Source organism: Equus caballus, chromosome 26, assembly GCF_041296265.1.
Source record: "Equus caballus isolate H_3958 breed thoroughbred chromosome 26, TB-T2T, whole genome shotgun sequence".
Classification (NCBI taxonomy): domain Eukaryota; kingdom Metazoa; phylum Chordata; class Mammalia; order Perissodactyla; family Equidae; genus Equus; species Equus caballus.
This window is the reverse complement of record NC_091709.1, coordinates 20,189,476-20,215,062: the sequence shown is the minus strand read 5'-3', so window position 1 is coordinate 20,215,062 and position 25,587 is coordinate 20,189,476. Positions and strand designations below refer to the sequence as shown.

General features: G+C 34.5%; 1 protein-coding gene across 8 annotated transcripts in view; it reads left to right on the top strand.

Annotated features, from left to right (window-relative positions):
• ROBO2 (roundabout guidance receptor 2) overlaps positions 1–25,587 on the top strand; it is a 1,555,999-nt gene that overhangs the window by 20,573 nt on the left and 1,509,839 nt on the right. For all 8 annotated transcript variants that reach the window (XM_070252274.1, XM_070252275.1, XM_070252262.1 and 5 more), the window contains exon 2: positions 4,467–4,588. In XM_070252274.1, the coding sequence (XP_070108375.1) occupies positions 4,480–4,588 (109 nt within the window). In that variant the 5' untranslated portion in view covers positions 4,467–4,479. The remainder of the gene's footprint in view (positions 1–4,466; positions 4,589–25,587) is intronic.

The following is a 25,587-nucleotide window of genomic DNA, read 5'->3' as shown; positions in this document are numbered from 1 at the left end:
AAGCTCCAATATGTATCTTAATCTAAGTTATTACTGAATGTAAGTCATGTGATGGCTTCTAATGAAAATTTCCCATTGAAAAAAATCAATGTTAATAACTGGAACTCGAGAGCTGTAATGGGCTCTGCTATGTTTTTCTGGCCTAGATTGTGTTCCTATAATATGCTGAGAAGAGGAATTGATGACCTGCGATCCATGGTCACTTCCTGATCCAATTTTTCTTTGGTCTTTAGTTTTAAAAGGGTGATCAGAGAAGTTGCTCTATAATGGAGAAGTTGAGCAAAAGGAGCATCAACTTGGAGGCTCCTTGAGACAGCCCAGCTCTCACTGGAGAAGCACTTCAATAAAGAAACCTATTGCCAAGAGGAGGGACTTGAAAGGAAACTTCGTTTCAGAAAATAATTTAAGAATTTTCTTTAAAGAAGCTTCTCTAAAGGGGCTGGCCCAGTGGTGTAGTGGTTAAGTTTGCATACTCCTCTTCAGAGGTCCAGGATATGTGGGTTTGGATCCCAGACATGGACCTATGCGTGGCTCATCAAGCCATGCTGTGGCAGCATCCCGCGTACAAAATAGAGGAAGATTGGCACAGATGTTAGCTCAGGGCCAATCTTCCTCATCAAATGGAAGCTGCTCTAAAAACTCATATTAGAAGGTGAATAGAGCCACTTTCTGTACACCACAATGGAATAGCAAGTCTGAAGGCATTACTTATCTGGATGCAGAAGTATATTTTAAGAACCAACTATATACATACACAGAACGTAGGTTGATTGGTTGAGTCTGCTGATTGGGGAAGAAGAAAATATCTATAAGATCCATATGAGAAATGGAACTATTGGGAGAGGGCAGAAAAATTTTTTAAAAGTTGGCTGCAGATATAACCCAGAGATGGTCTGTATCAGAAGTGGCTCTGACACCTGGAAGCATCCACTTGTGTTGATGGGAGATATTCTACAGCCAAGACTGTTAATTCACATTGTCTTTCCTAGTTGCCATCTCTAAATGTGAAGCATCCCTCAGGCCAGGTGGTATCATTGCCTGCTCCATCCGACAGAGCAACACACTGGAGATAGACTGTGGATCCACAGTACTCCATGACACCGTCTCATAGTTCTGTCTACTCCAAAGTCCTTGTGTAACAATCTAATTTTGCTGTAATTTATGGTAAGATATAATACACTATACATTCTTAAGGTCTATTCTCTTTTCTTCGGTGACCTTCAACATTAAAAGAATGAGATGAACACTATTGAGTCAAGATGTATTTATAAAGTCATTACCAATCCGAAGTCTGAAGTTCTCCTTCTCTGCTCACTGAATGTCAAATCTAATTTATGGCATAAAAGCACAATGGATCCAACTATCCATGTTTTAGGGCTTATCCCAGTCTTTAAAGAGAAACAGGCACAAGTAAAAGTACATAAAATAAAGTAGATATTTCTCATTTACTTTTTAATCTCTTATGCATGAAAAAAGAATGTTCCAAAAAAAGATTTAGAGAAGTCCTTGGCATGTCCTTATGATAAATGCTACTTTATTTTCTGGTTCATCTAGAATACTCCTGTCTGTTACTTTGTTTTTCTTTCATAAAAATAAAAAATGGATTAATATTACCTTATGTGAGCACAGTTGTTGATTAATATAAACGTTTCATAGAGAGTTATGATGTTCATATTTATAGAATGACAGGAATAGCATATATAGATAATACATCATAGAAACTTGACATTTATGAAATATTAGTTTTCTATAAACATCAAATCAGAGAGGAAGGTTACATTTTCTTTTGATTAAAATAACAATTTGAAAGCCATCTGTTCTTTAAAATTGTACTAAAATATATCGTGGAACTGGTGTTTGATATGCCAATCCTTCCTGAAGAGTTAAGATTTTTCAAATACTGCCTCAGTTGTCTATACAATAACAAAAAAAGCCCACATCATCTAAAATGAGTACTGTGTGCAGGTTAGCAGAAGGTAAGGAAACAGCAAGTAAAAATAGATTACAAAAGTAATCCACTGAAGGGTGATTTAAACATGAATTTAGACATTGTTGGTACCAGATAAATACGGTTACACAGTGATTAGAAGGGGACAGAGATCTATCAGTTAGTGCTTAAAAGAGCGCGGACATATATACCCGCACACCGGCATACATGGATGTGTACCATTAAGACTGGTCTTGGGTAACAGATCCCTACCTTGTTCCCTGCCCCCTAAACAAGTAATCCAGCATCACCATTGCTCTTTTGTAATATCACCCATCTTGTTTTTCAATGTAAAATTGTTAGTAATGCTAATTTGTGTTAGGGAGGGGTTGAGATTTGCCCTGGAATCCTGGAATTACTCTGAAAAGGGTTGATGCTTTTAGGAATTAATAACTATGCTTCAATTGTCTTATGTTTTAATGATTTTCATTTTGAAGATGTTTATTTGGGATAAATATATGAGGATCTATATGAAAGCTTTCTGTATTTCCTCTTCTTAGCATCCTTTTTGGAATGATGACTGTAGTTGGGAGATATAGGGCTAAATTCCTGCTTACTGATTGCTTGTTCAGAGCATCAGCACTGAAGTCATCCTGTTTTGGCTCAGATCACAACAATGGTGCCTACTAATCACTGAGAATTGTGTGGCTTTTCTCTAAGCCTCTGTTTTCACAGCTGTGAAATGGTGATTTTGAAAGTGCTTAGTTCATAGGATTTCTGTGTGAACGAAATGAGACAAGGAATGTAAGGCATAGTAAAATTATTTTGCACAGTAAAATAATCTGGGATAATATATTTTCAAGAAATATTTATTAGTACTAAGGCTATAATTGTCATCATCATTCTGTTGTTATGCATGAGCTTGGAAATATTGCAACCTTCTTGACCTATTTGCTCGTATAAAATAAGGAAGCTAGATTAGATGGTCCTTAAATTTCCCTTTGGCTCTGATACAATGAGTCTGAAATGAAAAAATGCAAAATGAGTAATTAAATTCTTTTCTTTCTTGTTGTAGAAGAAAGGGAGAAGGAGGAGTTCTGGGTGCCTAGATTCCCTTCCAAGTTTCCTAGAATTACGATTATGTAGCATTTTGAGTACAGGGTTTATTTGGGAAATCATTAAATTTACTTTCCTTACCTCCATATTTTGACAACTGTGGAAAAATTGGGACTTAGGGTTAATCTTCTCTAAAGATTCTTTTTGATAACTATTTAAATTGTAATATTGCAGGACTGGCCTGGTGGTGCAGTGGTTAAGTTCGTGCGCTCTGCTTCAGTGGCCCAGGGGTTCGCAGGTTCAGATCCCCAATACAGGCCTACACACTGCTCATCAAGCCATGCTGTGGTGACATCCCACATACAAAATAGAGAAAGATTGGCATAGATGTTAGCTCTGTGACAATCTTCCTCAAGCAAAAAGAGGAAGATTGGCAACAGATATTAACTCAGGGCGAGTCTTCCTCACCAAAAGTAAATAAATAAATAAGTTGTAATCTTGCAATTTCTTAATTTTGTTATGAAGGTATTTATCATTCTTACAGATTATGTTGTATTACATATTTATGCATATATGAAAACATATAATTTTAACTATTTTACGTTTACATATAAAATGTATAGTATTATATTATTGAACCTATCATTCTGCAACTTGCTATTTTTGCTTAACTTTTTATTCTTGACATTTATCCATGTTGGTTCATGTAGCTTAAGTTTATTCATTTTAGCTACTGTGTATCATTCAACTGTATGAATAGATAATATCCCTTTGGTGGGCATATAAGCATTTTTATTTTTCAGTATTAAAAACAAAGTTAAAATGAACATTCAAGTATATTTTATCATATATATATATATATATATATATATATGACTTCCTATGGTTTATATATGTGGAATTGGAACTGCAAATGTTTTGTTATTTCTATAATTTTACTCTCAATTTTAAGTACACAAGATTAGTTTTGTGTACTTGATGAAATCTCTTTACGCAAAGTTCCTGATAAAACTAGAATACCATTTCACTCAAAACTACAGAATATTTTATGAGATACTTATGGTAAATTTGCATAAGGGTGTTGAAAAGTCATTTTGTATATGTTCATTTTTAATGCATCAATTTACCTAAATAACAAGTTATAAATAGTGTCCATGTAGAATTTTTTGCTTGGCTGAACTCTGATAGGCATTTTGGTCGTACTTTTTAAGCATTCCTAGATTTAATGGCCAATTTTGCAAACTGATATGGAAAAATATCGTTCAGATGAATGTTTAGAATATGAGGTTAAAGATGAATGAGGTTTCATATTAATCATCCTCGTGAGAATCCCAAAGGGAGGCATGATTTCAAACGTATCTCCTCGTAAGCAGGGTAATTTGTAAATACACAATGCCTATTAGATATGGGATTTGAGTGGTTATATATTTCTTTAAGATTTTAATTTATTGTGCTTTTCATGCCCACCCCACTCAATATGCAGAGTTTAAAATGCAATGGCCAGAAGACAAGAAAGTGACACTAGGAGAATGTGGACGTGGACTCCAGGACTGCTGATGATGACTGTGATACTTTGGAGTCAGCAGGGGAGTGGACAAGGCCAAGGTAGGCAGAAGGCTTTTTAATGTTCTGAGAGCTGGATGTGCGTTTCACTTTATTTTGAAGTTATGTGGACCTTTGGTTTGATGTTTTAAGAGATTTGTCGTAATCTTCCAAGTTTTTTGTTAAAGTGTCTTATAGTGCTTCCGAATCAGTTAAATTGGGTTTAGAGTTAGGTGTGAGTTGGTGTATCAAATTTGAAGCGACTGCTTCAAAAGCAGCTTTATTCTGTTGTAGTAGATGCTATATATTTAGATATGTTCGTGAATGTGTGTTTGTAATTTTACAAAACATACTTTAGAAGCGAAGCTTTTGGGTCTCTGTTTCTTTTCTTTCATGACTTTCATGTTTTAAATTCTTTAATTTCAAGAACATGTTCCTTAAACGGTGATGTCCTTCAGAAATTAAGTGAAAAATTTGGCATTCCTCATTCCTCTGCCAAGTTTATTTGAAGGAAATTCATGATAGAGTGGAGCTGCAAGTTTGTGGTGTCCTAAAGTGTCCTTTGCAGGATAGAAAGGGACCAGAGATTTTGTAATAAGGTTTTCAATATACTGATTTGATCAATAGCTGTATAGAGTGGTTTACGTCAAAGCTAGTGTCTATGAAATGTGTTTTAGGATAAGGACTGTATTATTTTCGAAGATATATTGCTTGCTCAGGTACAAATTACCATTCAATATTTCATATGATAAAAGAAAGTCTTGAACCCCATAAATTGTTTTTTCTTGGAGGAGAATCTATTTTGACATTGTTTCTGCATTTGTCAAGACTTGAAATTTGTGAGCAGAAAAGATGTAAGGGCAGGTATATTGCTCTAGACAAATTTGGAAGTGTACAGTGATGTTGTATAATTGTGATAGCATTGAGCTTTTCTTTAGTTCTTTGGTTTCCAAGATATCCGATAAATATTGTGTATATTCAAGTAAGTTTATCATGTCTTTAGAAAAGATTGCTCAAAAAAAACATTGTTTGTTTACCATATATAATTTTATTCAATGAGTTTTTGAAATGAAATACAACGATGTTTTTGAAAATAAAAATGTATGTCCATCTTGTGTGTAAATAGGTATGTGTACATAGAGGCAGACAATTAATTTCAATAATGAAATAGGCTTTGATTTTTAAAGCTTTTTTTCCAAGCTATTAAGAATTTATATTAACATCAATTTGAATTCTCATTTGGCTTTTCTTTTTAGATAAAAATAATGTAAGGAAATCATATTTGATACATGTATTTTTTTCACCAAAGGTCTAAAACTAGAATCTGTCGCGGCAGCTACATTGCATTTTTGTTGGCTGAGAGAGTTGTTTATTCCTCTGATGATGTGTCGGATCACTAAAATGCAGGACAACTGTTTTTCTGCAGTAGTGATCCAACAGTACATTAGTATTACAGGAGAGTGCCAAAACCCTTTCTGTGGCCTTCATTTCCAGGGATTATGGCTTGTTCTCAATGGGTAATATCTTATTGGATATTTAAAATGTTTGGGGAAAAATAAGTACCATCTCTTTTATTTGTCCAAACTCTCTACGCTTTCTTCAATATTCATCGCTTGGATGTTCTTTCCTTTGATATTGACCATCATTTAAAAAAAACATGCCCTGAAATCAATTCCATGCTTAGCTGTTGTGAAGCTTCTAAGGGTAAAAGTTTAAGTAACTTAGTTTCTTTTTAAAAGAATAAATTAAAATAGACAATGATTCAAAGGGCGAAACAACTTAATAGAAAACATGAAAGAATGCTTTAACAAGATAGTTAAGGGAATTTTGCTTCCTTTACAGTAGCTAGAATGAAGCCAGCAGATTTCTTAGTGCTGATGAGCAAATCTTATAATTTCACATACAACCCAAAGTACGTATTATCATTTAGATCGATAAGTCTCATTAAATATTATTTTTTTTCACTTTTGGAAATACAGTTAGGCAGAATTTAAAAATACAATTTTTTAAATTAGAATTTTATATTATTAAATATCTTTTAGAATAAAAATCTCATAGTTACTATTGGTAAGAAAATAAAATATTAAAAATTGATTAAAAGAATCTGTAAATGAAGTTTTCTCTGTATTAGGTTTACAACTTTGCCTTAAACTTTAATTATTAGGATCTCCAAAGTCCAGAGTTGGGAGTAAGTATCAGTTAAGTATGCTTTTTGCAGCAAATGTGCATGCAAAAAGCAATAAAATTGTTTTCACATAAATTCAAATTTCTTAGAGATGGTAGAAAAGCTAAACTATATTTTTATATGAGCTCTCCATATTTATCAGTAGATTATATTCTAATTATTTGTAAGTCGTTGGGAAATCTGGATGTTCTTTCCTATAAAAACCATGTTGGAAATGGTAATTAAGTTGTGAGGACAGGAGGCAAAAACCCGCTTATTCTAGAATGTATATGAAGCGTCATACTCAGTATTAATTCAACTGTTCACAACCACCACTTATAACAAACGTTATAGGAAATGCATTCTGAATTCTAAATGAGAATGTTGGCTGATGATCCCTCTGTGGCTATCAGGGTCAAATAAAAAGAAAGGAATGGACAGTGGATTGGAGTGAGGTAGATGCCCCTCATCAATTCTTTTACATCTGTCAAGAAAATCTTCTGCTTGAGGTCTTCTGTTTCCTTGACTTCTAACTCGTGGAATGGTAGATGCTTATCCTTAGAATAGCATTCCCTGACTCGCACTCAGCTTCTTTCTACACCGCTTAGGTGGTTTGCACATTAGAAACTGCTAAACAAGTGGAAATGAAGCCAATCTTTAAGACTAAGTAGAATATATGTGATTTTTTAAAGAATATATACCTACTATACAAACAAAAATCATAAATGTTCAGATTTATTTAGTCTGTAAAGGGACTATCGCAAGATAGTTGTATAGATACACATTTCCAAACGCTAAAGTAGACATTGACTTTGGGGGTAATCTAAATAAAATTGAACTACCATCTAATACATATAGGTGTAACTTGTAACACAACAAGTGAAACCATGGGAATGTTGGCTAGGGGGGCGGGGCTACAGAGAGGCACCCCGGGAGCCCAGTCAATTTACAGGATTCCAGGGAATGCTAGCAGTGGTTATCATGTTCAGAACTGAGTAGTATTTCCAAACTCAGCAACCTCTTTCCTTTCTTTCCCCAACAATATGTTCAAGTAACAATATGAGATGCATATTAAGGTAAAAGTGTGATTTATATAAAAACTTAAGAAAAAATCAGTCACTGAGATGCATGTGAATGTAAAGGCAACATGAGGCAATTTGGGATTAAGCTGAATGTTTGTAAAAAATAAAATACTGATTTTGACTTTAAAAAGCTAAAAAACCATTCAGAAATTTTGCTTGGAAATTCTTAACAAGATATTTTTCTCTTAATGGCTTTAACAAAGGAGTGTTATTTTTTCTGATACATAATAAAGGTGTGCTATTTTTCTGGTACATAATAAAAATAATGGGAAGACTGGAATGAGTATGTGAGTCTGTTTCCAAAAATAAGTGTGTCAGAGTTTTTGAATTAGCACTATTTCACTGATTTTTCTAACTAATATAGGGTTTAAACATAGTAATGATTTTTAATATGTTATCATGTCTACGCATAGAATTTTAACCAATTTCGTTCCCATGATTTACATGGTGAAATTCCAATTAGCAACTCTGATGCTATATATAAGAATGTTTGAAATTCTGAAGAAGCACGTGGGGATTACTCATATAACAAACCGGTTTTTAGGACAAATCAATTTAATTTATCTTCCATTTTCATGACTATATTTCTGGTCAGATATTAAACATTCAAAAAATAAAATCTGATAATATCCAAAAATTACAATCTTCAGTTTCATGATATCCGTCAAGAAATTATATTTTAGTCAAAGGACAACATTTTGGAAAAGTAAATCATTTGGCTGTCCTACTTTGCAAGTTGTTAAACTATACATTCTTTGAATCATTATATTTAAACACACTAAGTCAATCACTTGTGTTTTGCATTTGTCACATGTCCGTTTTTTTCTCTTGAGAGATCAGAGGAAAGCTTTTCAAGGATGGATGGATGGATAGATGAATGGATAGATAAAGAGTTCTCTAGCTATCTCTTTCTCTCTCTCCCTTGAAATATTTTCCCAGTATCTACCAAAGGTATTATTTTCATCGTTTCCCTCATTTTCTTTTTCATTCAAGAAATTTAAATGATTGTGTAATTCTGTCAGTGAATGAAGATAACTTTGAGTTGAAGGTTTATAACTACAGCTTTTCAATTAGACTATCTCAGATCATGTGATCTATGCATTTTAATACCTTAGAATCAGTACTAGAGAGGAACAATCACCTTGAAGGACCTTAATGCCATGGAGAGTTTGTGTTTCTCAAGGTTGCTTGGGTAAATTATTTTCATCTTATAATTGAATATTGTTTTAAGAGAGGTGAGCTCAGACACTTGGCAGGGAATATTGAATGATAGTTATGTGTGTATCCCAGGAGACTTGACCTTAAAAAATCATCAGGCTAAGTAGTGGTGAAATTGAACTCTGCTATATAATAGAAGTCTTAATGTTTCTAGTATTCTTTGGCAAATGTAAAGAATTTTCCATTGTGCTAGATAAGAATATATGTGTGTGTGTGCATGTTTATACACATAAAAGTATATATGGCAGAATTTAATTTAGTCTACGACAGAATGATGTTACCATGTCCAGTTTTAGTTTTAATTTAATCTTCTTAAAATATAAATGCAAATATCCAAACTTTAAAACTCCCATGGATACTCACCCCAACAACATTTAAAATCTTAACAATAATTCCTAACAGCTTCTCCCTACAAAAGAGCCAGCCATTCTTAGAGATTATATGCAACGCGCCATTTCATAGCTTGAAGGGTTCCTATTATATGTAAACAGGGAAAGTAGTGATTTAACAATGCAAGTAAATTTATTTTAAAGACATAACATTTTTAAAGAACGTGCCCTCAAAATTTGGAATTTTGGGAAAACTATCTGTGCATTTCAGATTCTTTCCAGACATCTGAAGGTTGTATTCTGAAAGGAACACAGTGAAAAATCACAAGTCCTTTTTTACAATCTGCATGGAAGCCGTGACGTAAGGACGGTATACTGTAAATGTCTAATTGTAAAGACTTGCTTTGGAGTACTCTCTTAAAAAAATATATTTTATATATATGTATATACATATATACATATACATATATATGTATGTATCTTTTCCCGCAGACAAGGATTTCTTTTCACAATTTAGCTTGGATGCTTTAAAATGAAATTATTGTATGATATTTTGTTTTAGTGTTTTAAAGTGTCTTCCTGATCATCAAAGCCATTGCCTTGGGAAAAAAGGCTAATTCTACAATATTCTATTTTTATGGGGAAAGAACATGGTAATTGGTATCTCTATTTACCAAAATTATATAACATCACCCAGTATTCAGGTGGCAATCATTCACAATATTTTAAAAAGTATTCTTACCATGCAACTTAATAAAGTATGTTTTACTTCCCATTTATTTTATTTAATATGTTCTTTAAGGTAAATCTCATTTTAATGAAGTTTCTCCAGCCCTCTAAAAATTAAATTTATTTAGGAAAAATTATTTTGAACAGCATTCCAAGTGAATTTAGCATATTTTATTCAGCTTGAGTGTTTTGTTTTTGTCTATTTAGAGACTGTGTGGGCACTTGGTTTAGAATTAAAATTTCACTTGGAAATTTTTGTTGTAGTTTGAATTTGTTACGGAATTTCACTTGAAGAATAGGTTAGTTTACTAGACATTATCTCCTATGTGATATGCTAGGCGCATCTCTCTCCCCAGTCCAATATACAGAGGACAAAAAGGCTAAATTTGAAATAAAGAGATAGAGAGAGGAATAGAAGTGGTATAAATAGGAAGAGGGATACGCAATGGTAGGTATGAGAAATACATGAGGTAGGCATAGACGTTCTAATATATACCGCTACTAATAAAATGTAAGGTACATTTTTAAAAGCTAATCTGTATATGAGGTCTTTAATAGGACATTTCCCACCAAAAAAACAGGAATTAAGTGGAAAGAGGCTGAGGAAGATGGCTCCTTCTCCAAGCAGGTACTTACGCTCCTCCACCTTACTCTGCAGTCAGCCTCATAGCCTCTCATGGTGTGAAGTGTTGTAACCGCGATGACATGGATGGACCTTGAGGGTATTAGGCCAAGAGAAATAAGTCAGACAGAGAAAGACAAATACCATATGAGTTCACTCGTATGTGGAAGATAAACAAACAAACACATAGATAAAGAGAAAAGATTGGTGGGTACCAGAGGGGATGGGGGTGGGAGGAGGATGAGAGGGCTAAAGGGGCACATGTATATAGTGACCAATAAAAACTAGACTATTGGTGGTGAAAACGATGCAGTCTACACAGAAACTGAAATATAATAATGTACACCTGAAATTTACACAATGTTATAAGCCAATACAACCTCAATAAAATAATTTTTTGAAAAAGCAACTTAAGTTCTTTATGCGCAAACTAAAGGACAAACAAATGAAAGAGCCTAGACACTGTAGTCAGGAGATTCAAAATAGCCGTATGTGTGATGGGGTGTTCCGGTCTTTGGCAGAAATTACTGCTTATTCTTAATTCTTTTTGTTTCTTTCTACCTCTTCGACCTATAATGCCATACCTACCTCAGCATAAAGACATAATTGGGAGTCACTTCTCTGTCGCTAATTAGATTTCCTTTAAAAAGCTCATGAATTACACATGAATTTCAAAGTTGCCAACTTAGATTTCAAGAGACTTTAAAGAAATTAATCTGGCACCTTTCCATTATGAAGGCTGTACACAGTGTTCATGAGCTAGATCTTGTCTTTAATGGGCGTGTGTCTCATCCGTCAGCAACTTTCCTTCCCTAAATCATCGTATATCTTGTCTAAAGCTTTGTTCTCAAAAGTTAGGAAACACTCAGATTTATATTTGGTCATGTCACAATGTGATCTATTTATCAACTGTAGCTTTATCAAAGCATAAACTGTTTTCAATTTTTATAGTTAATTATGTGGGACGTAATAATCAGTATGCAATGTACTTTATGCTTTTTTTTCTTGCGATGATTTTTGTTTTGTTTTGAGGAAGATTAGCCCTGAGCTAACATCTACTGCCAATCCTCCTCTTTTTGCTGAGGAAGACTGGCCCTGAGCTAACAACAGTGCCTGTCTTCCTCTACTTTATATGTGAGATGCCTGCCGCAGCATGGCTTGACAAGTCGGGCACAAGCAGTGTGTAGGTCTGCACCTGGGATCGGAACCTGCGAACCCCAGGCTGAGCCAAAGTGGAACCTGCAAACTTAATCGCTGCGCCACCGGGCTGGCCCTTGTTATGATTTTTTTACTTATTTTTTCTGCAATAACTTGTGGATCTCATTTGTAATATCTTCCTTTCTCTCTTTTCTCCATCTGACTATCCTCCTTTTGTCCTTTAACTCAGATATCACCTACTATGTCTCTGCCCAGATTCCTCATTATTATTTTGATATCACTTCTTATAGTTTACAAAACTCCTCATGCACAACTCTATCAATATTTCTTAATATGCACTATAATTGTTCAATGGTGTCCTTTACTTATTTATTTATAAGTTCCTTGGTGGCTCAGACTGTATATTCATCTTCTCACCAAAAGTTTATAAAGTATTTACCTTGGGTTGGACACTACTCTGGATGCTAATGATAGAGCAGTTAAGAAAACTGACAAAAAGCCCTGCCATCATGGAGCTTGCATTCTACTGTGGGGAGACAGATGACAATGAGCAATGTAAATATGCAATGTAGAACAAGTTTGATGGTGAAAAATAATGCTGTGATGGGGATCAGAGGATTCTGAGAGGATGATTTTTAATTGTATGGTCAGGAATGACCTCACAGAGAACATGGCAGTTGAGGACCCAAGGTGGTGAGGGCCTGAGCCACACGAGATTTAGGGCAAGAATATTTCTTGCAAGGGTATTAGTGTTTAAGTCTTGAACAGGATCAAGCCTGGTGTTTTGTAGGAATGACAAAGAAACTCCTGTGGCTAGGGCAATGCACCCGTGGTGAGGAATAGTAGAAGACCCCAGAGGTAATAGAGTAAGAAGGAAGAGATTGACATTATGGAGTCTTACTGGCCGTTAAATAATTTTGGCTTTTGTTTGGAGTGAAGTGGGAAGCTACTAGAGGATTTTGAGATTTCTTTTTGGTAATTCACTTTGAGTTTTCATATTATACAATGGTGACTACTTAGGACTCAATAATTTTGCTTTATTACTCTTGCAGTCAACTACACACTAGTGTATTAAAGTAATGTTAAATTCTAATTTAAACTGATTAAGACAAACTTTTCTCTCTTTCTCTTTTCCATTACTGAAGATCCTATTTTTAATTAATTTGAAAGCTTTCTAGAAGAGTGAGCCAATGCACATTTAGCAAAATGTATAACTTGTTCTTCATCAGATTTAGGTACTTCATTGAAGATGCTATTTAGTAAGGACATTTGTTCTGTTGGAAGATGTTGATAAAACTACTTTTGAATTACTATCATGCCAATTGATACTATGCTAAGTTGTGTTTCTGGAATCCAAATGTAAACAGTGGTCATGAGTTGATAGCTCTAAGTAGATGTCTTTCATCTCTATGGTCAAGAATGCTTGAAATTGGGAAAACTTACTGGCTCCAATTCTGGGAACCAGGAATAACCAGAAATGTTTTTGGTTGTTTCCTGGTGGAAGTGTCTTTCTGGTAGGAAGGTGTCTTCTTATACAAAGAAAACATTTACTCTGTTTGGTCTTACCTTATGGATTTTTTGTCAAAATAGGTTTTTTTGAGGAAATTAAGCTCTCACAATATACTGAAAGGAAAAATTCCGAGGACAAAAATGATATCTATTTTAAAACTGAGCAGAAAGCCAGAAGAGAGATAAGAAGGGAAAATTTACAGAGAGGGAGAAGAAATAGTGTAACAAAAGTTAGTCCAAGAGATTAGCATGTGGACAGTAGTCACCAAGGCAATCAAAGAATAGTTATAGTGTGCCTACTATATGCCAGGCACAGGGGATATAGCAATGGAGAGGGCAGAGATGCAAGTGGTTGTTTCATAGTAAGGAAGTAAAGAGGAAGAAGACACGCAAATACACAACCAAGTCAATGCCATGAAGGGCCATGATGTGTACTACTATGCAGAAGATTAGATGTGATAATGTGGTTGAGTATTACTGGCAAGTGAGGAGCCACTGATCCTGCTTTTGGTGATGTTTCAGTTGAGATTGGAATGAAGAGAAAGAGGCAGATGCTTTGAAGATCCAGGGTGTTCTGACAGCAGGAATAGCTGATATAAAGATTCTGAAATATAAATCAGCTTGATATTTTCTTGGGAAGAAGTCCAGTTTGACTAGAATGAAAAAAGGGCACAGGAGACATGTGCTCATGGACCAGATTAGTTAGGATTTTGTAGGCAATGTTTCAATATGAAACAAATCCATAGAAAGATTTAAGATAGAGATGTGATATGATTAAATGTACTCTTACACAGTTCCTTCTATCTGCAGTGTGGAGGGTGTACTGTTGGGGAGGAGTACAATAGTGGAGGAAGACAGACAATTCAGTTGCCTATCACACCTGTCCAGGTGAAGGATGATGGTGGTTGGGATTACGATTGTAGCCATAAAGTTGGGAAAAACTGGTTGAGATTCGAAGTCGTTTTGAAGATAGAGCTAATAGGATTTACTGATCAAGAATCACACCAAAGGGTTTAGACTTTGGGTTACGGTCATTTACTGAGATGGGGAAGTTTTGATGACATGGGGTAGACTTCAAGTGGCAGAGGTATAGGTAGGTACATTTGTGTGATTGATTTTGCTTTTTTTTCCACATTAAATTGAGATGCCTGTCAGAATTCAAGAGAAAATATCAAGTAGGCATCAAGAAGATGGCTTAGCTATAGAAGTGACTTTGAAAATCATAGAGCAATGGACCATGTTTAAAGCCATGTGCCTAGGTCAGGCATTGGTAAACTACAGCTTACGAGCCAAATCTGTTCTGCTCCCTGATTTAGTGTGGCCCATGAGCTATGAATATCTTTTACATTTTTAAGTGTAAAATGTAAAATATACACAAGGGTATTTGTTTTGTGGCAAGGACACTTGCCCAAATTTTCCTCTTAGCCTAAAAGCCTATGATATTTACTTGCTTGTTCTTTACCAAAATTTTTGCTGACTCTTGGTCTAGATGAAACTGTAGGAAGAGAATATTGATAAAGAAGAGAGCAGCATAATTGTGGAAAATAAAATTACGTCAACTACAGTGTATGGAGTGGAGAGTTTAAATCTGGGTATAATAGATGGTAAGACTTTAAAACAACAATTTTATTATCAGCAAGATCAATGAAAACTTTGGGGCAAAAGGAAAATATCATCATCAGACCATTTATTCCATCATGCAAGAAGCCTAGCCAGGAAGTATGCTGTGTTTGAGAAACTGAGAGAAGGCTAATGTACTTTGAACAAAAAAGCAAATGGGAAGATGACATTAGATCTGGCTGGAGATTTAAGGAAGGACCAAATACTTTAGGCTTTTTAAAGTGATCTTTAGAGAAAAGGAAGTCATTAGAGCTTTCTAAAGGAGGAAGAGCAAATCATATCTGATGGGAAAAGATCACTCTGGCTATGTGTGCAGCCAGGACGGAAGGAAGCAAAATGGATGAGGAATTAAAATTGTCCGTTGGTATTAGTGAAGTGAAGACCCTAGGTATCCGTGGCAAAGGGAGGTTTGATACCAAATCCATATTGGAATGGGCTTAAATAGTGAATGGGATAAGGACTTAGGTGTTATGTTTAGTGAAATTCTATCAATCCTCTCACTGTGTAAGATATGTAGGTGGTTAAAATAAGGAACTTCCAAGGTTTTTGTTTTTTGTCTTTTAATTCAGATTTGTGAATCTAACCACTGGAGATTGTGGGTTTAATAAATATAGAGCAGAGCCAGAAGATGTTTTTTTAACTTTCCTGGTGAATACAATGCTAATCATGACTCTAATGATACTGAAAAACTTTTCTGACACTTTATATTTTCCACATCTTCATTATTTATCCACACATGGGAAGTTATGCCCTAGGCCCATGCAAATCCACAATTAGTACAGCTCAAGTATGTCCTTCTATCTGTGGTTTCCATGGTTGCTTACACAGAGTATGGCTCCCCCTGCTCAGGCCTTCTCTATGGCATCCTCTAAGAAAACATGATACTCTCATGATAAAGCCGCCACGTTATATGGTAATTACCATAGGGATCTATCACCCTCACTAGAGTGTGGCCCCTCCATGAGGCCTGAAATGTCATACTGTTCCTCTGAGATACAAGAACATTTATACTCAAATAATTAAACAAGTTTTTGTGTTTTGAATATATCATATCTTCTAATTTCAATATCTTTTTTTCATTATACTACTTAGCTACTAGGTTATGTTATGAAGACAAATTTTAACTGTCTACAAACACCTTGAAATCTAATGCTTGCCAGTGAAGATTAATGTGTAGTCAAATCTATAAGAATATTTCTTTCCATATAGTATTCACAGCCTTATTGTTGTTTTTATAATGATTAATGTTTAGTTTGGAATAATGCACCATGAAGATTGGAATGATAAATATGTAACTTGTACACAAAGATAATATTTTTGGATTTTTGTATATAAAATACCAGTTATCAAAAGTAAAAGCCAAGTGTTATGTCCGTGTTTGTACTTGACTTCTGAATCGGTTTCAAGTCATATTTATCTGTATGGGCATGTTTATTTATTTTTGCTGAAATGATAACTCACTGTCTTTGGATGCTTTTGTTCCTTAATATGTCTATGTGCCACTCACCATTTCTGGCCTATCCCATCCCCACTCCTTATTTCTCTTTCTTGGTATGCTTTTACTTTGGGGATTCTTCCGTTTTGAAAGTTTTGTTGGTTTCAAATAATTGCTACTTCTCTTGGATATAGATGTTCTTTTCCATTTTGTTTGTGAGTTTATCTCAGAAGTCTTTTGTTTGTACCTTTTATTTATGACTCCTCAGAAGCCCCTTTTGACGATACTGATTTAATACGTCATCTGGTATAAAGCTTCTTCAAAGGCATGATGTCTGCTGATTTGTGCTTTGACATACTTTGAAATGTTCACTCAATGTGGACTCGTGGAAAGTTTTGTTTTCCCTTAAATGTTAGATCACCTTAAAAAACCTCAGAAACTAACATTTAATTTTGGTGTCCTGGGAGGTGGTCCCTTTCTCAGTAGAATAAGTTTTGTCATCCAACTTTGCACGTCAATGTTGAACACACTTGGTACTGTATGAGCACTCACTCACTAGACTCGAGAACTCTGCTGTGATAAACCACTAGAAAAAGAAATTCTGGTTGTTCTTCGCATTCAAGAGTTGACTCTTCTCAAAGCTATTTGAATTCATTATAAATTATAGTTGTGTTTTTATAACTTTAATTCATTTGCATTCTGAACTTTATGTACGATGTGTTTGTTCTCATGTTTAATCATTTTTGTATGCTAAATCATCTGTAAGCAAATGACGCGTCCTTGAGAAAGAGTTTCAGACTGAAAGTACATTTAGTGCCAGCTAAGTTTCTGCACCAGTGGCTTTATCACTCTTTCTCTCTCTATATATATCTATCTCATGTGTGTATGTGTGTATCATTCAATTTCATCACAAAAATTTGACATAATTGATAGAGAATCTCTAAATCGTAGTGTCTCTACATTCAGAGTCATCCCCCCAAATTTAAATTTTTACCCTAAAATTGGTAGTTCCCTTTGTAAAACGTGTAGTTCTCATTCATGCCAAGACAGGAAAAATAAAACAAACAATAAACTCAAGAACCAATTAGAGGTCCGATTTCTCTTGCAGCTGTCCAGTCCCTTTCTTTCCTCTCCACATTCCCCACATACTTACATCTCAATGTTTTTTTTTTTTAATGTAGAACACATGTAAAAAGAAAACATGCTAGCCATGCTGAAGAACTGAAGTATTACATGTACAAGGTCATAACTTAATAAGTAAATATAAGAAAAACATAATATGAAATTCTCTTTAAGATGTAGTTCTATTTCAGTGTGTTTTTTGGGCAAGCTAAGAGCATGGGCCTGGGAAATCTTATTAGGAGACACACCATACTAAACAGAAGAAAATGTATGTCTCTTAGTTCTGAAATGTTTGGAAATGAGTAGTTCTTTTTATGGTAAGATATGCATAGTTTTTATTAGTATTGGCAAACTTTTTCTGTAAAGGACTAGACCGTAAATATTTTAGGCTTTGGTGGCCATATTTAGTCTCTCTCCTCTTTCTTCTCCTCCTTCTCCTCCTCCTTACAACTCTTTAAAACTGTGAAAACCACTCTCCGCTCTCTGGCGTACAAAATAAGCCACGGACCAAATTAAGTCTATGGGCCCATAGTTGATGGACCCCTTTACGTCATCAGATTGCTATTTTTTTCTAATATGCGATATATTAGAAATCAGTGGGTGCTTCTAGCAGAGTGAAATTAGCCTAAGTTAGCTTTGAGCTTTGGGATGAAACAGAATGCTTTGAAATCAAATGCTCTGCTTTTAAAACAAGTTACACCCACTCCATCTCTGCTATTAGAAATACATGGAAATTACCTCTTTGAAGGACTTTACTTAAGTTTTTAGTGGGGCTACTCACATATGGTGGAAAGAAAGAATTTCTCTTTCCATTTGAACTTTCATGCAATGAAAGATTCCAAATCCTGTTTTGTTGTGAACAATCACTGATATCTCTACTGTGTTTTATGCACGTTTTGCTGCTTTTTTCAGTAACTGTATTGGTAGAATCTCTGCACTTTGCTTTTTCAAGCTAAGTGAAATAAGAACTTTAGCTAATATTTATATTAAGCTGCACTGTAAGATAATATAAAAAAGAGAAAGAAATACAATAAATTGACCTTTTGGTAACTGCGAAGGACAGCAGATCAAAGATCAGATTTTAATGTCTTGTATTTTAAGATCTGATACAGTAAGTCCACAGAGCCTCAGAAATAGGTCTTAATCCTAAATCAAAATGCCTCACAATGCTGTCAAAACATGGGGTTTGGTGGAGAAAGTGAAGTTAATGCATCCCTCAGTGTTTCTCTTTGTATCAAACTAGGTTTGAATCAATTATAAAAGGAGCTGTTTGGTTTGAAGGAGCAGATTCTGACTTTGGAGGTAATAGTGTTTTTATTATAATCAATAAAATAAATATCTCTAGATATCCGGTTTTATTGTGTTCTACAGCATAAAGAAGAAATCATTTTGTTGAGTGAAAAAGAATCCAGAAAAGCAATGTAAGCACAACTGTCAATCACTTTCCAAACTTGCGGCAGTTTGTTCAATTAGGTGAACGCCCTGCTTGTTTTAGTGGAGTAATTTTTAAGCAGTTTTAGGTTTACAGTAAAAATCGAGGGGAAAGCAGAGCTTTATCATATATCCCTCACCCACACCCCAATGTATCCTATTTTAAACATCTTGCATTAGTGTGGTACATTTGTTACAATTGATGAGCCAACATTTGTACATTATTAGTAACTAAAGTCTACAGTTTATATTAGGGATGACATGTATTCATCATTACCTATCACAGAGAGTAATAGTTTCACTAACCTAAAAATCCTCTGTCCTCCGTCTGTTCATCCCTCCCTCCCTCCCTTCCCCAAAGCCCTGCCAACCACTGATCTTCTTACTGTCTCCGTAGTTTTGCCTTTACCGGAATGTCCTATAGTTGGAATCATATAGTTTGTAGCCTTTTCAGATTGTCTTCTTTCACTTAGTAAGATGAATTTAAGATTCTTACATGTCTTTTCATGGCTTGATAACTCATTTATTTTTAGTGCCAAATAATATTCCATTGTCTGGATGTACCACAGTTTATTTATCCGTTTACCTATGAAGGGCACCTTGGTTGCTTCCCAGTTTTGGAAATTATGAATAAAGTTGCTATAAACATTCATGGACTGGTTTTTGTGAGGATGCAGGTTTTCAATTTGAGTAAATACCACGGAATGTAATTGCTGTATCACACAGTAAGAGTATGTTTAGTTTTGTTAAAAATAGCCAGACTGTCTTCCAAAGTAGCTGTACCATTTTGCATTCTCTTCAGCAATGAATGAGAGTTCTCGTTGCTCCATAACCTTGTTAGCATTTGGCATTGTCAGTGTTCTGGATTTTGGCCATTCTAATAGGCATCTCGTTGTTTTAATTTGCATTTCCTGATGATATATGATGCTGAGCATCTTTTCAATGTGTTTATTTGCTATCTGTATCTTTTTTGGTGAGGTGGCTGTTAAGACCTTTTCGCTACTTTTTAACTGGCTTGTTTGTTTTCTTATCGTTGTGTTTTAAGAGTTCTTTGTATATTTCAGATGCCAGTCCTTTATCTGATATGTGTTTTGAAAGATTTTCTCCTAGTGTATGTTTTGTCTTTTCATTTCTTAGTATCTTTTGCAGAGCAGAACTTTTTTTTATGTTAATGAAGTGTAACTGATTAATATTTTCTTTGAAAAAATGCTAAGGCTGGAAATGCAGAAGCTTTCTACCATTTAAGATAACTTAACATTCAGACAAATACTGCATAGGCCTCCTTGAAACTGTCAGAGTCCAAAAGCTCTCACATCAAAAAACAAAATGAAAATAACAGAAATAAAAAGGAATCAGACGCTGATTCTTTCTGCTAGCTTTTTGTTTTATCAATTTAAGAACAGATTACTGAGAAGCATAGCAACACATATAAACAGTTATACAACGAAATGCCTTTTTACAGTTACAAAATCACCTGGATTCTGATTTACATTGTTGCTATTAAGCCAGTTATAATTAGCCATAAATGAGAATTCTTTTGTATTTTTTATTCAACCAATTTTATCTTTTAGCTTTTTCAATTCTCCCCTTGCTATTTCTCCAGTATGGTCATCATTATTGTTTCCAGGGACTTGTTAATGCCAAGTACTTTACAAATACAATTATCTTCCCCACACACCCCAACATCCTTCTCTGTTTATACAGTCAACATAATGGAAGCATGTCAAGAGTAAATCATGTGGCACATGATTTCCTAGGTTGAGGGGAAAGGTGCTAAATTTGTTTACTACGTCTGAGCTTCCTTCTGCAGTCTTTGTTCTATTTGATGCACATGAGTTTTCCATTCCTCAGGTCTCCTTAGCCCAGCCACACTTAGGGATGCTCGATACAGCCATGAAGCTTGGTCTCTATCGTATCCCTTTGGGCTGCCAGGCCAAGTGTGAGACGTGGAGGAAGAGAGTACCTGTATCTTTATTTTGCAGGACACAGGGCAGAAAAATAAAGAAGGCTAGGCTGCCTATGAGGTCTTCTTTGCTCCAAATCACACCTACTGTCAACTCCTACCATTTAAAGACTAAATCAGATTCATGATTCACCCTCATTTAAAATATCATGTTAGGGACAAGGGAAAAGCTGTGTATTCTCCTCACATTTTCCTCAGACTTGTTTTAGCAGAAAGATTCCCAAACTACTGTTAATGTATGTCCTCTCTTCCCAGCCTAAACTCAGTTTTCTAAGAAAAGCAAGTAAATTCAGGAAAAGTTGTGTACTCTATTTCTGCTTTGCATTTCATAATTTTCTATGGATAGTAGAGCTCCCAGAAAAACTATAAAAAAGGAACTGAAGACTTTTTGTCCAGTATTTTCCAAGCATTTATGAGGAATATTGCAGAGCTAATGTTCCAGGAAAAAGCTTAGGGAAAACTAGGTGTTCTATGCAATAATGTAAATATATGCAAAATTTAGTATAATGATATAAGTGAATATTTTAAGAAGTAGCAATGATATATTCATTTCATTTTGTTTTGTTGTTCAAGATATGCAGTCAGAAAGTTAATTAAGAAGATGTAGAACAAACTCCAAGTTAGAGAGAGGAATGCTCCTGGTGATGTTAGCAGAGGGAAATACTGGAGAAATACAATAAATTCACCCTTTTGCCCTCTCCCTATTTAGTTTTTTGCTGATACAAATACAAATGAATTCACTTCATGGTTTGTCGTTGTGAATGTATAACTTAGCAGTAGCTATAGCAGACACTCAATATGTACAACAAGAGATTATATGTAGGTTTAACAATGTTATTTCATTTATTTGCATGAATGCCAGTGAGGAATTTCCACTTACGCTCTTGTTTTCAAGATGAGTGTTTAATTGAATTCCAGAATTCATTTTACAGTAGGACTATGAGTAGAATATAAATTTCTTTGCAAGGAAAACAATTTGTACACACAGGCCTGAGAGCAATTTAATGTCGATGTAACCCCATTCCAGACTTCCATTTTCTACTTTTTAAAAAAGGGAATAATCTTATACTGTGGTTGTGAAGGTCATACATAATAATGCTTGTAAAGATGCTCTGTTGACTCAAGATGTGCTCTGGAAACGTCATGATTATTGGCATTTTGGGTTTTAGAGGCTACCGTTTACTGGTAATTTAAATCTGAATCTTAGTTTCCCGGTGTGGGAGATGATGTTTATAGAAGTTTAGAGCACTGGCCGACAACTAGACAATCCTAGTTTTCCATCCTGTGCCGCTCACCCACACTGTGCCCTTTCCTAACTGTTCGAAACAGATTTTATCATCTCTAAGATGGCTATCACCTCATATGAATATCTTAGGCAAGATTAGTATACAATCATGCTCTGCATGATGTTTCTGTTAACAATGGACTGCATATACAATGGTGGTCCCATAAGATTAGCACCTTATGGCCTAGGTGTGCATTAGGCTATACCATCTAGGTTTGTGTAAAGTACACTCCATGATGTTCACACAACAATGAAATCCCCTAAAGATGCATTTCTCAGAACATATCTCGTCCTTAAGTGACACGTGACTGTATGAGAAGGGCTTGCAGCAGCACTAGGTACATGGTTTGTGTTCAAGTTAAGAGCTATTGCTATGGCTTAGTGTTTGTCTATCATGGAATCTGTCACACTGTATCCTGTAAACTCAGTGCTTACTATGGTTCCTAGTACATAGTATGTGCTTAGTCAATATTATCAGTATTGATATCAATATCAATCAAAATCGGTATTAGTGCTTTGACTGCTTAGGGTTAATTATATGGTATTTACCTCCATTCAGGTGAGACTATATCCCAAGATACCTTGTTTAGCTGAGCAAAAGTTGGCACTTGTTATAAATGTAAATTTGATCTCTGATTATTGCCTGATATCACAGAGTTTTGGGAGTCCCATCTCTTGGAACTAAATCAATGTGATCAGGATTATATATTTTGTTGTCCGTCCTATAAGGCTTTATGTTGCTGGAGTCTGACACATGACTTACAAGATTTTCTGTAATGCCTTCTCCCTCAAGAAAATTCATGAGTCCTTCTGCCTGAATTTTTAGAGTTTCGTGTTGCAAGTAGAAACGTGCTGGCCAAATGACATTGGAAAGCCATATGAAGTGACCCATTTTAGTTTCCTGTGAATAATTTTTATGTTCACCATAATTACTCTGAGCATTGCTTTTTAATTTTGGAATGTTCAAATCCATTAGCATTTTCCTTGAAATATCATAAAGATCACGTGGGATCATTGAGGTAAGTGTGGGACTATCCATCATTAGAGATTGTCTTGGTGGAATATATTGTTAATATTGCTGGGATTTTATTTTTTAAATGTTCTCCAGTAGAATTTAAAGTGACAAAATATAAGGTTTGTGTGGGCAAGGATTCTTGTCTTATTTCTTAATGAACAATGGCTGTACATAGCAGTCAATTAATATTCATTGTTTGAATTCATATTGAATGACATGTCTTTTGTTTACCACCAATAACTCTTACCAGCATTGGCCTGCTTTGTAGGAGGAAAAAGATTGGACAATATGCATCACGTTTTTCTGAGAAAATAAGATTATTTTTTACAATTATAACTCTGAGTAGGTTGATAGATGTCATGGCCCTGATGTTATTTTAGGTCATAAAATTGAAGACATTATGCAGTTTACAATTTATTTAGTGGTACAAAATATTGAGTTTTCATTTCACTATTAAGTTGTTTAATTTATGATAGAATTAATTACCTTAGTTGGTTTTCAAGATCTTTATATAAATATAACCAATCTCAAAAACTGATAAAAACTACTGTCTTTTACTAAAGTGTTTTTAAATGGAGGATATTTAAATTAGAATTACAGGTAATAATCTCTCTCTTTACATATATATATATACACACACACACACATATTAGTTTTTCATTTAATTTCTTTGTTCCTGTGATTGAAATTCCTACCCTAATAACCTTATTAGTTTGTAAGATTAATTTCCAAAAACAGGGTAGAAGCATAAAACATGAACAGTTTGCTTTAGTGATGTTTTCCTTAATTTATAATTAAATAATTTAATAAAATATGCAAGGACAAATTTGTATGAATGATTATGCTAAGCTACCCACATAATTTCCTGCATATACTCTTAAGTAGAAGGTTTTTTTTTACTTCAATGTCCATGTTAAAGTCAATGCCATTGAGTTTTTTTTTTTTAATTTTATAATTCTAAGCTACTTAATGTATAGAAAGAAAGCCTTCTGACTTTTAAGGCAATACCCATTTGATTGTTGTCTATAATATAATTAAATTCTTCTCCAACAAAGTTAGTATTTCTGTCAATATTACTGTCAATACTGTTAAGAATAGAGATTTTCAGGACATGGAATATTCTCTGCTCTTGTAGTTTACATGCGATTTCTTGCTTTTTCAGATAGCATTAGAGGAGAGCAGATGCAGAATAAAGACATCCTCAGAAAGTGTGCATACATTACTGTGACATGATGATGCTGACTACTGTATCTTTGCCCTCCTCCCTACCCTCAACTCTCCATCCTGGAATGCTAGCTAAACTTGCATACTGAGTTTAATATTCTCTCTTACCTTTCTTATCAAATTGCTAGATACAGTTCTGTTCAGTTTATGTTTATTTGTTTAGTTTATTATTGCATAAAAGGAATCTCAGCTTCACTTTTTAATCTCTTATTTATATAACAGATATGTTCACCTTCAAATTTGTAAACATTTAAGAGAAGATTTCTTATTAGGAATATAAGAATTTTACTTCGCATGCAATTTTCAAGACAAAAGGAATAAAAAACGTTGCATCAATGGCTTCCATGTGTCATCCTGATAGAGGGCAACCAAGATTAGAAAAGTTGACACCGCATTTCTGAACACAAACCCTGTTTAATTTAGAAATTAGATTGTAACCCAATTTTAGTACCTTATTGCTATAAACTCTATATTTTCAATATGACTTTATATGATGTAATTAACTGCCCTGTCCTAGCCCAGAATCTCGTTGACACATTCAGTAAACACAAAAATACCTATTGTTTATTTGTTGAATCACACATTAATTCCTTCATTTGTTGAACAAATACCTGTCGCTACTGTTACAGACAATCAATCACTCATAAGCGTAAGATACACGATGTTAAGTCAGACCTGACACCTGCATTTGTGGAGTTTACCACTTTAGTGGAAGAAAATACAATAAAGCAAAAAACCAAAACTGTGTAATTATAAGTGGAATATGTTCCTATGAAGGAAAATATAGCACTATGAGAAAAAATAATAAAGGAGATGACGTACTTCGAGGGCGCAGTGGTAGGATTTTGTGTTTACAGAGGGCAAGTTGATGTAGCATCACATAATTCTGTATGCAAAACAGAAAAATTAGAACAAAATGTAGTTGAAAGCTTTCTAAGTTTCTTTCACTTTTAATTTTTGAAACACTTAAAAAATTTTTCATTAAAATAGTTTATAAAATATATATTTCTGCATTCCTATGAAAAATAAAATATCAAAAAATGAAATAAATATGTCAAAGTATCTACTTTTATGCAGGTAAATAGTGCTTTGAAGAAGCCTTTAGTACTCTATCTTTTGACACGGAAATCATAAAAGGAGTTTATCTTGAAATCCA